This window comes from Hemitrygon akajei, chromosome 19 (genome assembly GCF_048418815.1).
Source record: "Hemitrygon akajei chromosome 19, sHemAka1.3, whole genome shotgun sequence".
NCBI classification, from domain to species: Eukaryota; Metazoa; Chordata; class Chondrichthyes; order Myliobatiformes; family Dasyatidae; genus Hemitrygon; species Hemitrygon akajei.
In genome coordinates, this window is record NC_133142.1 from 70,247,596 (window position 1) to 70,263,798 (window position 16,203).

Below are 16,203 nucleotides of genomic sequence, written 5' to 3' on the forward strand. Positions count from 1 at the left end.
ACCTCATGTTTCTTCCTCCTGCAATCAATAATCAGCTCTTTGGTTTTGCAGATGCTGAGTGAGAGGCTGCTGTTGTGTCACCTTCCAGCCTGATTTTCAATTTCTTTCCTATATGCTGATTCGTCACCACCTTTGATTAGGCCAACAACAGTGGTGTTGCCAGCAAACTTAATTATGACATTGGAGCTGTGCTTACCCTCACAATCATACAGTTTGTGAACCCTGTAGAATTTTCTCTATTTCTGCATAAATATGACCTAAAATTGAACAGATCTTCACATGTTCTAAAACTAGATAAAGAGAACCAATTAAATAAATAACACAAAGACATTATACTTGTTCATTTATTTATTGAGAAAAATTATCCAATATTATATGTACTTGTTGGAAAAGTTAAGTGAACCTCTGGCATAATGATTTTTACAAAAGCTATTTGAAGCCAGGTATTCCAATCAATGAGATGTGATTAAAGTGTGGGTTGTAGAGGTGCCCTGCTCTATAAAAAAAGACACACTAAGCCTGATAGAGCCTGTTCATGTCAAGAAAGATCTGTTTATGTGCACCATGCCTCAATCAAAGCAACGTTCAGAGGACCTTCAGAGGAGAATTGCAGAGATGCATGAAGCTGCAAAAGGCTACAAAAGCATTTCTAAAGACCTGAGTGTTCATCAGTCCACAGTAAGAGAAAATGTCTACAAATGAAGGAAGTTCAGTGCTGTTGTTACTCTCCCTAGGATTGGGCAACTTGCAAAGATCACACCAAGAGCAAAATGTACAATGCTGAAGGAGGTGAAAAAGAACCCAAGGGTAACAGCAAAAGACCTGCAGAAATCTCTAGAACTTGCTAATGTCTTTACAGTCGGCCCTCCTTATCCGTGGGGGATTGGTTACGGGACCCCTCGCGGATACCAAAATTCGCGGATGCTCAAGTCCCTTATTCAGCCTGTCTCAATCCGGTGGAACTTAGGACCCAGCGGAACCCCAGACCTTATTTAACCTGTCTCAGAGCACTGGACATTAGGACTCGGTGCCAGAGCTCTGAATGCGCAGTGTTTCTGTTCACGAAAATAATCACAATCACGATTGAAAATAAAGTGGAAATAATAAAGCGATCGGAAAGAGGTGAAACGCCATAGGTAATCGGAAAAGTGTTAGGCTACGTCGGTCAACAATCGGAACAATTTTAAAGGATAAAGTGAGAAAGGCTCTGCCCCGATGAAAGCTACAATTATTACTAAACAACACAGTGGTTTAATTATTAGGTTTTGGGGTTTTGAGGTTTTGATCCTCCACATCAACCCGGCACGGTGGAGAGCACACTAGGGAGCGATCTGTCCTGAGTCCCGAGAACTTCCATTCCCGAGCCTGGAGCTGAAACATACGTTCTTAAGTGTTTTATGTGCATAGAAAGGTAAAATATGTACTATATACTAAGGCAAACAATTGACTAACTGACGCTAAATAATACCGGATGTATCTGTTCCGACTTACTTAGTAAGAGAACTTGCGACTTTTTTCGATTCCGATGCACGATAACCCACGCACATCCTCCCGTATACTTTATATCATCTCTAGATTACTTATAATACCTAATACAATGTAAATGCTATGTAAAATGGTTGTTATACTGCATTGTTTAGGGAAAAATGACAAGAAAAAATGTCTGTACATGCTCAAACAAGAAGTGCTGGAAGAGCACTTCTGGGTTTTCGCGATTCGCGGTTGGTTGAATTCGCGTATGCGGAATCCATGGATAAGGAGGGCCGACTGTATTCATTTGTCCACTATAAGAAAAATGCTGAATAAGAATGGTGTTCATGGAAGGACACCACTGCTGCAAGTTTCAAGTTTGCAAAAGACCACCTGAATATTCTACAACACTTCTGAGACAATGTTCTGTGGACAGATGAGATAAAAGTTGAACTTTTTGGCTAAAATGCACATTGATATGTTTGGAGGAAAAAGGGCACTGCACACCAACACCAAAACCTCATCCCAACTGTGAAGCATGGTGGAAGAAGCATCTTGGTTTGGGGCTGCTTTGCTGCCTCAGGGCCTGAACAGCTTGCAATTATTGAAGGAACAATGAACTCAAAATAGTATTAAGTAATTTTACAGGAGAACGCCAATCCATCACCTGAAGCCTTATGCAACATGATAATGACCCAAAAGACAAGAGTAAATCAACAACAGAATGATTTAAAAAGAAGGATGTTTGAGTTTTGGAATGGCCAAATCAAAGTCCTGACCTTAATCTTATAGAAATGTTGTGGAAGGACCTGAAGTAAGCAGTTCATGCAAGGAAGCCCACCAGCATCCCAGAGTTGAAGCAGTTTTTTAAGGAGGAATGGCCTAAAATTCCTCCTAGCTGATGTCCAGGACTGTTCAATAGTTACTGGAAATGTTTGGTTAAAGTTATTGTTGCATGGGGCGGGGTGGGAGGGAGGGGGGGTGGTGAAGTCACACCAGTTACTGAAAGCAAAGGTTCACATACTTTTTCCATCGAATGCATGTAATATTGGATCATATTTCTCAATAAGTAAATGAACAAGTATAAAGTTTTCTGTGTTGCTTATTTAATTGGGTTCTCTTTATCTAGTTTTAGGACTATGTGAAGATCTGATCACATTTTAGGTCATACATGCAGAAACAGATGATTCTACAGGGTTCACAAACTTTCTTGCACCACTGTAAGTATAAAGTGAGTAGAGCAGGGAGCTAAGCACACAGCCTAATGGTGCACTTGTGCTGATTGTGACTGTGGAGGAGATGTTGCCAATCTGAACTGACTTGAAAATAAGTCCATAAGTTGTGGAATCAGTTCAGAGATGAGGTGAGTGAAGTTATCCATGATGGTTCAGGGGCTTGATGATTGAAGGGTAATAACTGTTCATGAACCTGGTGGAGTGGGATCTAAGGCTCCTGTATCTCCTTTCCGATGGCAGCAATGAGCAGAGAGAATGGCCTTAGATAGTGGGGTTGTTGCTGACGGATGCTGCTTTCTTGAGGCAGTGCTCCTTGTGGATGCCTCTTCTTAGAGGCATTGTCATGCCTTCTTTGTGAACAGCTGTCAGGCAAGTCAGCCAAAAGAATATGTTGTTCTCAAATCTGCAGAGAGAAACCTCTCATATGTTACAGTTTCAAAAAGTCAGAAGAATTATGACATTTTCCCCTCTGCCTGATTTAGATCTCATTGAGAACCCACTGTGTACTCATGTTTTAATTAGATTTTCTCTTTTGTTGACCCAGCTTCTGAGAAACAGGATGAATCCATTCAGAGTCTGGAAAGAAACAGTTTGAAACAAAATTTCAAATCACAATGTAATGAAGCCAAAAAGACAAACAAGTCATCTGGTGAGAAAAGAAGTTAACTATACTGGGTCAGCTTTATTAAACTGGTATCTGTCGTGCATCAAATTCTTAGCCATTTTGAGATTTACGTTGTCATTCACACCACATATCTATTTCACTAACACTGCAACTTAAATGCATTGAACTTTATGATATTCCTAACAAGCTGCCTCACTGCTTCATACAGAAAATGCACAATGGCAGACAGGAAGGTTCTGCACCGGGTAGTGAAAACAGCTCAACACATCACTGTCTCAAGACTACCCGTTATCAAGGACATACAATACAGTATATACGGAAAGGTGCCAGAAAAGGTCCAGTAACATCATGAAGGATCCCACACAATCTGTTCATGGACTGTTTGTCCCACTCCTATCAGGGAAGAAGCTACGTAGAATCTATGCCAAGACCATCAGCCTTAAAATAGTTACTTTCCCCAAGCAGTAAGGCTGATCAACACCTCCACCCACTAACTCCACCACTCCTTTATATTTCCTGCTAGCCACCTTATATACAGTCTAGTGCAATTTTTTTGGACATACAACCAATCTACTTAAATAATCTATCTTATGTATTTATACTTATTGTGTGTTTTTAGTTATTGTGTTCTTTTTTGTGTTTTTTGTGCAGCATCGTATCCTGAATAACAATTATTTTGTACTCCTTGCACAGGAAATGACATTCAATAATCTTGAATATTCAAGTTTGTATCTTTAACATCTCAATTATGTTTGCCTTTCATGTTGCACATCTGTCGCGTGTGCTTGCCAGAAGCCACTGTCACTCAAATTGTACATTCAGACCACTCACACATATACAGTAATTCTTGCACTGCATGTAAACAGCTCCACAGGACATAGAACAATAAACAGGAACTCAGTTCGTCAGGCAGCTCTAGTGGAAGGAAAAGGACAGAGCGTATTTTGGATTGAGAATCTTCATCTGGACCCTTTTTCAATCCAATATACCATCTGCCCCTTTACTTCTACCGATGCTCCTTGATCCGCTGAGATCTGCCGGAATCTTGTTTGTTGTTCTAAATTCCAGCATCTTCAGTCTCTTGTATCCCTTTAAGATGTAGCTATGTTTAAAAAGAAACAAAGTATTGGAAATACTCAGTAGGTCAACCAGCATCTGTGGCGAGAAGAACAGAGTTAACACTTCAAGTCAATGACATTTCTTCAAAAATAATTTTGTGTTCATGTATGTAGGTTAGAATACCTTTTGTTGTTGTTCTCATTGACTAACATCTGCCTTTATCCCATGCTGCCCATGAATTAATATACTGCTCAATTCGATGTCATATTTATACCAATATCATTCTCACATTGCACATTTTACATTTACTGTGCCTATTGGCAATCCCATTCACATTTAGATTATCTTTGCCTAGTAAATCTGTTATTGCAAAGTGTGTGTCTGCCATTAATAACCAGCAAACTCATCTGTGCAGTAGGCTTTCCTACTTTATCCTCACCTAGAGGTAAAGGTGAAGTGTGTCAGCAGTAAATTATAGGTGGTAGATTTACGAGGGCTAAAATATTTTGCTTTGAAATAGATATGTATTATCTTTGAAGTCCAGGTTTATTTGAGTCAATATTGTATCATGATAATGGAGCACCAATTAAGCACAGAGATGAGAAGAAATTATCTTGGTACATTGGACGGTAAATCTTTAGATTTCTGTAATTCAGGGGATTTTAGATGTTAAATTGTTTTATGTATTTGAAGATATCAATAGATTTTAGGACACTCAGGCCATCAAAAAGTAGAGGGATTTATCAGGTAGATGGATACCATGCAAAATCAGCAATTTTTCCAATTGAATATTGGAGTAAGTTTGAGAGCCATTAGCTTTTAAAAAATTCTTAAGTGAAAATTTATAATTTTCACTTGCTATTGCACCTTTAACAATTCAATGTCCATTGGATATATCTCAAAGTAATATAACTTACTCCTTAAATCAGCTCAATATAGCTGTTATCATAAATTAAGAAATATTTTTCAGTACATGTGGTTATTTATGATTACTCATTCCCTAACAGAGGTGATTGTATAACTGACTTTAATTCTACAACCTGCCAACACAATTGGAAACAAGTAAGTCTTAGGAGTTTCTTTATTTAATTCCAGAGTCATGGATGACAAAAGAGGTAAAACTCTACAAGTCTCAAGGGATTGCACCGGAGATAAATTGCAATCGAGTGAAAAATTGCAAACTCCTTGTGGAGAAAGCAATTAAGGTAAAAATATTTATCAGAAATTTAATTCAGAGTGCTGTTCCTGTCAACTCAAGAATGAAGGACTAGAATCAGAACATATGCAGCTTACATTCTTTCAGATGCACACATGCAATTGACCTTCAATTTTCTATTTTGTTCCAGTCTTATAACTGCAAGATAAATCCGGAACCTCATTTCAGTATGAACCTGGCAAGCAGTGTTAGGCTCCTTTTGAAGTGGTAGTCTTACAACACTTGGGATTGACATAGCATAGCAAATAACCAATCTGAAATAACATTTGAATCAGCTATACTTCCTGAGAATGCTTTAGATAAACATACAATTCATCTAAATGATTAACTCATGTGAACAACACAATATATAATCTTTAAAGCATTTTCATCTCTAAGAAAATTTTCTTTGGAAGTAAAGGCATAGTCAGTGTTTTGGGTTATGAATCTACATCTGGACTGAAGCTATCCAGTATAAAGAGGTGAGAGGATGGAGGGGTGAGACAGGAGTTGGTAGGTGATAAGTGGAAACAAGTGATTTAGGGTATAATGGGCATCAGTACCATCAGGGCATTTGGTGTCATGATTGAGGTTTGTTCTATGATAGTGCAGTTTTCCATTGCACTTGCTGAAATGTTAAAAGTAATTTCACTAAATAATTGAACACCATTCTTAATCCTTAGCTGAAAAAGATATTTACCATCTTTGGACCATATCCAGTGATCAGACAATGTCTGCGAAACAGGGGCTGGCTAGAGAAGAGAATGCCCAAACCACCACAGAGCCTTCAGAAAAAGGAGAAGATAACCTTTATGGAAAATGATGTAGATGATGGAGTTGGTGACTCTGATGGGTGTGATTCTGATGGTAAGCATTTGGGCTGTCACAACCAGACTATGTAACAGTTTCTTCCCCCAAGCCATCAGGCTTCTCAATACCCAGAGACTGAACTGACACCAACTTACTGCCCTCTACTGTGCCTATTGTCTTGTTTATTATTTATTGTAATGCCTGCACTGTTTTGTGCACTTTATGCAGTCCTGGGTAGGTCTGTACTCTAGTGTAGTTTTTTTTTCTGTGTTGTTTTTAGGTAGTTCAGTGTAGTTTTTGTATTATTTCATGTAGCACCATGGTCCTGAAAAACGCTGTCTCGTTTTTACTGTGTACTGTACCAGCAGTTAAGGTCGAAATGACAATAAAGAGTGACTTGACTTGATATTTTTATTCCAAAGCTGTTTAAACATGCCCATGTAAATTCAGCAAATTATAGTGACGTTACTTTAAGCAGTTTTCCTTTAATGTTGGTTAACATGGCTTTCAGATAGTTTTAGAAACATAGAAAACCTACAGCACAATACAAGTCCCACTAAGTTGTGCCGAACATGTCCCTACCTAAGAAATTACTAGGCTTACCCATAGCCCTCTGTTTTTCTAAGCTCCATGTACCTATCTAAAAGTCTCTTAATAGACCCTATCGTATCCACCTCCTCCACCGTTTTCTGTACACAAACCACATTGGTAACAAAAACAATCCACACACACCTTGTGCAAACAGAGCAAAGGTCATGTCCTTACTTCAAACTCATTTATAGGCTGTTGTGTGACCATGTTAAGTCTGAAACAGATTTTCTAAACACAGGATGATATGTCTTAATGCATGATTTAGCATACAATATCATGTGATAGTTGTCCATCATGTCTGATGATGGCAGGATAGCTGTCTTTTTAAAGTGGAAAAGCTGTTGCATTCAGACAGTCCCACTCTCTCAACCTCAATGTCCAGGTACAGTGGTATGAACAAGCATCACTTTTGAGGTCTTCCTTGGTTGCAGAGGATGACCATGACATCTTCTGTGCCTTATAATGGCCTTTGCCGTTCACAGAGTGTTGCAGTACCACCTTCCTTGTCATCAGATCTTGCTGTAGATCTCATCCACCCAGTTTGCCAGAGCTGACTTCGTGTGCTATGACAGGCATATCCCTATCTCACCGGGGTATGAGATCTGCCAGCTACCCTCACGTGTTTAACCCTCCTGTTGAAGTGGTGTACCGGGGTGTAGCTGCTGTCGCATGCAAACAGATACTTGGAGCCACAGGTGAGAGTTGAGTGTCTGGTGTGGACCAGAGGTGATTGAGCTGCCCTGGAATGGACATTACAAGTCACTTTACCAGAGGTACTACCCCTCCCTGGACACCCCATACACCCCACAATATCATGTAAGCACAATGCAAAACCACAAGGAATGGATTTAGAGTATAATGCTACATGCAGAGCTACACAGACTGATGGGGGAGAATAGGCTTAGGTTGGAAAACCAAGAAGTTTATCCTCAAGGTCTGGGAATTATGGTTGTTGATAGAAAAAAATGGTTAAGCACTTTAAGGCTGAAGTTTAAAATATCCATTGATATTTTAAAATGCCAAATTGAATTCTGATGGCTACTAATCCTTCCCTGTTAAATCAACGGATTCCTAGCATTTGCAGGTTTTAACCTCCTTTTATTCTACCCTGAACTCACCATTTTTAAATTTTTTATTCTATATTTTATATGCTGATACAGAGTGATTTCTATTTTTAGACAAGTTTCTCAATGGACCAAGTAATTCTTCTCTTTTCTTCTTAAGGCTTTATACCCTATTGATGCTCTCCACTTACTAATAAAAATGGGTGATAACTGTGTGAATAATGCTGGCGAGTGTTAGAAAGCTGATTATTGTCCTCGTTCAGTTTTCACATGTACCCACAATCTTTGTTGGATTGGTGATTAGGAATCCTGTCTAATTTTCAACTCCCTCACCCAAAGGCAATAAGGCAACCAAAAAAGAGACCAGCAACTACTGGACATGCTCCCAGAACCATTTATCGATCCTGTAAGCTTATTCGTGCTAATAACATTCTTGGATTTACAGCAAATAATTTGGCTTTATTTGACATGAAGTGTAGTTCTCAACATGGAGGTTAAATCCTGATATACCTGACACTGAATATTAAACCATGTATCTGAAGCTCACTTCAACAGATAGATTCCTATAAAGCCATGTCAGTTGATTTGTTCAAAATTGTAAAGTGTAAATGGGATTGACATTAAGCTGTGATGTTCTGTTTTACAATGCAGACAAAACGGGTGATGAAAAAGACCTCTCTGATGATCCAGATAACATTCATGACATTGTGGTTAGTGTTGTATAATTTTTGATACATTAATCATTTCTGTCAATCGCACTTACTTTGATAAAACAGCATCTGGATAAAGTTGGTAACGTAGCGGTTCATTTCAGAGTGACCGAGTAGCTTAATGCAGATATTTTTGGCAGCATGCACATAAAACCAAGAGATATTCCCTTTTCAACAATGACTGCATGGTTGGAATGAGCTACCAAAGGCATACAGTTTATCATTGGAGGTATCCATCTGCGAATGGCAAAACTTCAAGTTGGAATTTTAAGTAAATGGCCATGTGTTTAATTTAATCTTGGTTTGGTGTTATGGTTAACTGTGAGAACATTTTGTGATAGTAAATTATTATTGAAGTGGAATAGTAGATTGATTTTGGGACATAAAAATCCTGAATATGGAGGTAAAAGACAAATAATGTAAAGAATATAAAACATAGACACGTTACAGTGGAGGTACACCTAGATTTCACCAGTGTTAGAATCTAGATGGTTGATAAGATTTTATCAATAAATTGAAAAGATCTTCAAGGAGGCTTCTATTCAAAGACTAAAAGAATGAGTGCACTGCTCAACCCTGAGATTCATCTTCCCACAGACAGCCACAAAACAAAGAACCACCATTGAACCCATTCAAAGAAAACATCAAACACCCAATGCGCAAAAAAAGAACAAATTATGCAAATGGCAAAAAACAAGTGAATAACACACAGAATATTAAACATCCAAGTGCAGAGTCCTTGAAACAGTCTCGGAATGTTCAGGTTAGTTCAGTTCAGTTCAATTTATTGCTGTATTGTTCATTGGTCTGCCCCGATCAAAATAACGCAAAAATTGCAATAGAAAAAGGAGGAACCAGAAACGCATATAACATAGACTGTAGAATCCTCTAAAGATGAGTCCAATCCACAAACTATGCCAATCAAACCGTGCCCAAGACCAAGACTCCCGCATCTTCCTCCGGCAAGAGCGAGCAAGAGGGAGGGGGAGACAGATCAAATGCAAGCAGACGGAAGTTCAAAGATTCAGATGAACACCCGCTCGGCTTCCACTCTCATCTTGTTCATTTCAATCTTGCTCGACACTTTAGTTGATGAATTGGTCAAACCCCCCCCCATTAGACACACTCCGTTCTCAGCCTTGCTCTCAGCCACGCTGAATTCCCTCAGAGACAGCAAAAGCACCAGATTTCTCAGTCAGCATTATCAACATGTAAATTTCAGGCTCCAATCACACACACATTAGTAGTAGAAGTATATTTAAAAGAAAAAAGGAATTTGTTTCATGAGCTTTCTGCTGGACGTCTCAATTAGGTGCATTAACCATTGGCACTATCATGCTTTATTCCACTAGAATTAGGAAGATTAATAGTAAGGTGATAGAGGAACAGAATGATCTTAAACTATTTTAAATAGTTATAATTAATTACATTGGAGAGATTAGAGTGTGGGTGGAATTTGGAAATTTTGTTGGAAAATCATTGAATTCTTTTAAAAGGAAGTAAATAGTTTGTTGAAGCTAAAGGAACTTGCCAGTTCCTCAAGGATTTTGTGTGTGTTGCTTAGGAGCTGTAAGTCACTGTGGAGATATTTGTAGACTTATGCACCAGATGGCCTGTTTCTGTACTGCAACGTCTATGACTGCTTTTAAGCTGAAAGAGACAGCAGAAGGGAGAAACACATTATTTTGCTGTGATAATTTTCTGTCATAAATGTATGTTTTGTATATACTGTAAATAAATTGTATGAGATCAGCTAAATTTGTTAATTTATTTTAAATATATTTAATTTTATGTTGCAGTCTCGACTATTGAAAAATGAAATGCCATGTTTTCTCTGGACAAATGGAGTTGATGGGTATAACCTGCAAAAAGATCAGATTTTCAACCATTTTTCAGGGGCTGGTTCCTTCACTACAAAGGTAGGTTATATCTCAGCGGACTGACTCTTTCCTCACAAGGTCTACTCTCTATACCTGGCACCTGATGTTCTATGCCTGGCAGAAATTCCATTACACTGCAGACTCTTTCATCACAAATGCAAGATCTCAGTTAAACTGCTAATTCTTCACCAAAATTGTCAATTATAATAAAGGCTTGAAAGATAACGCTCCCTGTTATTTTACCTCTCACACCTTGGATCTCTCCTCGACCGTACGTAGCCTGTTGCATTATTAATAAAGCTAAGATCTGCTAAAGTGTCACATCCGTGGAACAACATTTATGATACAAACAATTGATTATGTCTCAATCAATAAATGGATGAATTTTGCTTGCATCATACACCAGGGTGCTCTCTTCAGTTACCCAGTGAGGTAACTGTAGGCTTTGGTCAGGAGCAGATGTCGTCAGATGGTGCTTAACCATTACACTCTCCAGTTGGCAGGTCATTGGAGGCCAAGCCACTGCCAATCTGCTCCTCTCACCTGCTTCATATCCAGCAAGAAGCTCTTTCTGCTCCCCAACCCATCCTGCAAGCTGCTTGGTTCTTGCTGTTTTCAACAAGGCCCAGCGCAGACAGCAACCTCCATGTTGACCTTGCCGTTGAACCCTCTACAGCCAATCTCCAATGGGAATAGTCACATCTGCCATCCTTTGTTCGTGCATTCCTGGACTAAGGACTGGTTCTTCAGGGCATTCCTCTCATAAGCCTCTCACATCCTTCCTCCCACGGTACTGTGAGCTCCACCAGGATGATTTTCTTGTCTTTGCTGGATCACGGCACAGTGTCTGGTTGAAGTGTAGTTTGCACCACCTCCCCACATCAGCCCTCATGATCTGGATTTAGACCTCTTTGATATCACTCGCATGGCCCTCTCCTTGTTGAAAATGACTGCCCTGTTTGCCTCTTTTTACACCTCTCCCACTCCAGTGCATCAGCAAGGGACAGCAGAAGCTTGTTGTGGCACCACCTATACCGTCCCTGTGTTAAAGCTTTCTTTTGCATCCTGACAGTATGTGTGTCAGTGAACCCCGCTGACCACAAAGCTTGCAGTTAGGGTCCTCCATCAGTCCCCAAGTATGCAGCCATGATGGTGTAGGAAGAGTATCATACACGGACTGCAGGAGGAAAGAAATGCAAAGTGCTCAGTCTCCAAAGCCCTGCCTGTGTGACGTTGTGCTTGGGAGATCCCATTTCATCCAAGCATCCTGTGACCTCAAATCCACTGCCTTCGAAAACTGCTTTCTGTCCTCACAGTTCTGTACCTCTACTTCGACCATGTCACACCTATCCCTTGCACTTGCGCTCCCCCATCGTTGGAAGTGTGCAGAGCCAAGGCCTTGCCATCCCAGGCATGGGTTACCAATGATGTCTCTCAATTGCAGGGAGCTCACTGACTGGTCTATGGCCAAGTTGGTGGCCCACTTTTGTCCTGATCTAGTTGTGACTCCTATTAGCTTGTCATCCAAGCCCCTCAATGTTAACATGACTCTACACTTTGTCACAGGTCCTCCACAGGTGCTTGTTTACTTTCCTGTCAATGCCTTCTACAGAGGTCATGGGGAGCTCATACACCATGAAAAGCAAGAGTAGCCTTGGTAAAAGACCACGTTGGTACAACCATGTCTTAAATTTACTAGGGAGTCTGGTTTTGTTAATTTTTCTTCAGCTACTCTTCAGTCTGCTTTACAGTGTCAGTGATGTTGGCTCTATCTGTCATTGCTGCATCAAACCACTTTCCAAGATTGTTAACTGGGTTGTCCTCTATGGATGGAATGGCTTCCCCCTGTACTTGAAGACTGAATATGTTAGTAACCTTGGCCTTCTTGATCACCATGCATCTGGACTTCTTAGCCTTGAAGATCATCCTAGCCCAGGTAGCTACATTGTCCAGGGTTTCTAATACCCAACTTGCCCGTACATGGATTACAGTGGTTACTGTGATGTCATCTATGAACCCCTGTATTGCAAGTTGTTGGATGCCAGACTACAATACTGGGCCTTCAGTTACGTCTGCTGCTGCTGATATGAGGAGGTTCATACCTATGACAAACAAGATGAGGGGGATGGTACATCCAGTTGGAATCCTTTTCTGGAGGTCTTGCCAACTGGTTGTAAATTGAGCTGAAGTTAAATGTAGCTTGAATCGACTTAGGTAGCTGGTGATCAAGTCTCGTGTTACTGGTGGGATATGGTAGTGGTCCAGAGCAACCAAGATGAGTATGCGTGGAATTGATTCATAGGTGTTGGCTACGTCTAACTAGACGAATGTTAGGTCAGCTTTCTTCAACCTGGCCTTGCAGATCAATTAGCTGATTATTGAGGTGTGGTCAAGGCACCCAGAAAAACCCAGGATGCCACCTTTCTGGATGAATGTGTTGATGTAGTGGTTTTCCATTAGATAAGAGGTCAGCCTTCTCACAAGTACTGAGAAGAATATCTTGCACTCCATGCTAAGGAGGGAGGTTGTCCGAAACTGGATGATTGTAGAGGAATCTTCTTTCTTGGGAGCAAAGCACCTTTCAGCCATTTTCCAATTGGTCCACTTCTTCCTCATTATCTTCCACAACCTCTGGAGGAGTTTTAGACATTTCTTATATACCTTGTAGGGTATACCACTTGGTCCTGAGGTGGCAGCTGACTTTGCTCTCTTGATGATATCCTGGACCTCCTGCCAAGTGGGCTCTGCAATGTTCAGCTCAGTTGCTGGGACTTGTGGTTGCGGGACTTGTGGGTTGAGTTCTAGTCCCTGACTCCTGATTCCCACAGAAATTAAGACACAAGACATAGGAACAAATTAGGCCATTCAGCCTATCAGGTCCGCTCCGCCATTTCATCATGGATGAACCCAGATCCTATTCAATCCCATACATTTGCCCTCTTATCATATCCCTTGTGGTCCCTACCAATCAGCAAACTATCAACTTACGCTTTGAATATACCCACAGACTTGGTCTCCACTGCAATCTGTGGCAGAGCATTCCAGATTCACCACTTTTTGACTAAAAAAATTCCTCCTTACTTCTGTTCTAAAAGGTCGCCCTGTAGAGGTGTGCTACACGCAGCGCTGAAATAACGACACGTAGTCGGTGAGCTGCAGTTGCAAAAGAAGTTTATTCAAGCTTCACGGCCTCGCTTTAAAGCCTTCCTGTTCCCGCCCTCCCTGGGCGGGAATACTGTAGTATTCACTACTGCGTATTCACAGTCCCGTCCCACGCACGGGCTTTTCCCCTTGCTGGTGAAGCAGGCTTGGCACCCTCTTTGGGACCGGCCTCAATGCCGGCGCGCGCCACTTTGTGAGCTGGTTCGAGTGCGCTGGGAGGTGGGTCACCACATAACCCCTCCCCCAGAACCGGCGATACACCCCCCGATGTCCACAGTCTAGGTCGGACTCTGTTTGGGAAGTCTGCCTCTGTGGCAGATTCAGAGAGTCTGCCTCTGAATCTCAACCGGCTGCACCAAGTCCACATGGGCCGGTTCGAGTTGGTCCACTGTGAAAACCTCCTCTTTCCCCCCAACGTCCAGCACGAATGTGGACCCGTTGTTTCTGATCACCGTAAACGGCCCCTCGTAGGGCCGCTGTAGCAGTGCCCGATGTCCGCCCTATCATACAAAAACGAACTTACAGTTTTGCAGGTCTTTGAGTATGCAGGTCGGGTTCTGCCCATGCTGTGAAGTGGGTATGGGGGCCAGGTTACCAAGCCTCTCACGTAGTTTGCCCAGGACTGCTGCGGGTTCTTCCTCTTGCCCCCTTGGGGCTGGTATGAACTCCCCAGGACGACCAGGGGTGCGCCGTACACCAACTCGGCCGACAAGGTGTGCAGATCCTCTTTGGGTGCCGTGCGGATTCCAAGCAGGACCCAGGGAAGCTCGTCCACCCAGTTAGGCCCTTTGAGGCGGGCCATGAGAACCGACTTCAGGTGACGGTGGAAACGCTCCACTAGTCCATTCGACAGTTGTGTGGTGCAGCTGTGTCCCCAAAAGGCTGGCCATAGCTGACCACAGGCTGGAGGTGAACTGGGCGCCTCTGTCGGAGGTAATGTGGGCCGGTACACCAAAGCGAGATACCCAGGTTGCAATCAGTGCTCGGGCGCAAGATTCGGAGGTGGTGTCGGTGAGCGGGACCACCTCTGGCCATCTTGTGAACTGGTCCACAATAGTCAGGAGGTGCCGCGCTCCTCGCGACACTGGCAGGGAGCCCACGATATCCACATGAATGTGGTCGAAACGCCGGTGGGTGGGGTGGAACTGCTGCGGCAGGGCTTTGGTGTGCCGCTGCACCTTGGCTGTTTGGCAGTGCAAGCACATTTTGGCCCATTCACTGACCTGCTTGCGGAGTCCATGCCAAACGAACCTGTTGGCTACCATCCGGACAGTTGTCCTGATGGAGGGGTGCGCTAAATGGTGAATGGAGTTGAAAATGCGCGACCGCCAGGCTGCCGGGACGACAGGGCGGGGTTGGCCGGTGGTGATGTCACAGAGTAGGGTCCTCTCACCTGAGCCTACAGAGAGGTCCTGGAGCTGCAAACCGGAGACTGCAGTTCTGTAACTAGGGATCTCCTCGTCTGCCTGCTGCGCCTCCGCCAGCGCTTCATAGTCTACCCCCTAGGACAGGGCTTGGATGTTCGGGCGGGAGGTGCGTCCGCCACGACATTGTCCTTTCCCGAGACATGCCGTACATCCATCGTGTATTCGGAGATGTAGGACAGATGTCGCTGCTGGCGGGACGACCAGGGGTTGTATGCTTTCGTGAATGCATAGGTAAGCGGTTTGTAGTCTGTGAACGAGGTGAAGGGCCTACCTTCTAAGAAGTACCTGAAATGCCGGATTGCCAGGTATAGCGCCAACAGTTCATGGTCGAAAGCACTGTATTTGTGCTCGGGTGGTCGTAGGTGTTTGCTGAAAAACGCCAGGGGTTGCCAGCGACCCTCGATGAGTTGTTCCAGCACTCCACCGACTGCCATGTTAGATGCATCCACTGTGAGGGCGGTAGGGACATCCGTTCTGGGATGTACTAGCATCGCGGTGTTTGCCAAGGCTTCTTTGGTTTTAACGAAAGCGGCGGTAGACTCCTCATCTCAGGTAATGTCCTTGCCCGGACCCGACATCAGGGCGAACAGGGGGTGCATGATTCGGGCTGCTGAAGGGAGGAAGCGGTGGTAGAAATTTACCATTCCCACGAAATCCTGAAGGCCTTTGATTGTGTTGGGTCGGGGGAAATGGCGGACCGCGTCTACCTTGGCGGGCAGAGGGGTTGCCCCGTCTTTAGTAATCCTGTGGCCCAGGAAGCCGATGGTGTCGAGCCGGAACTGGCATTTGGCCGGGTTGATTGTGAGGCCGTATTCACTCAGTCGGGCGTAGAGTTGACGGAGGTGGGACAGATGCTCCTGACAACTACTGCTGGCTATGAGGATGTCGTCCAAATAGATGAAAGAGAAGTCCAGGTTGCGTCCCACCACGTCCATTAACCGCTGAAACGTCTGTGCGGCATTCTTTAGGTCGAAC

At 42.8% G+C, this 16,203-nt stretch overlaps 1 protein-coding gene across 2 annotated transcripts in view; it reads left to right on the top strand.

Annotated features, from left to right (window-relative positions):
* Positions 1–16,203, top strand: part of ttll3 (tubulin tyrosine ligase-like family, member 3) — a 105,115-nt gene that overhangs the window by 34,008 nt on the left and 54,904 nt on the right. Inside the window, exons 5-9 of one of the 2 annotated variants that reach the window (XM_073072749.1) lie at positions 3,250–3,354; positions 5,485–5,594; positions 6,268–6,451; positions 8,701–8,759; positions 10,559–10,678. In XM_073072749.1, coding sequence (XP_072928850.1) covers positions 3,250–3,354; positions 5,485–5,594; positions 6,268–6,451; positions 8,701–8,759; positions 10,559–10,678 — 578 coding nt within the window. Of the gene's footprint in view, positions 1–3,249; positions 3,355–5,484; positions 5,595–6,267; positions 6,452–8,700; positions 8,760–10,558; positions 10,679–16,203 lie in introns of those variants that run through there. The other variant, XM_073072751.1, reaches the window with a different exon arrangement.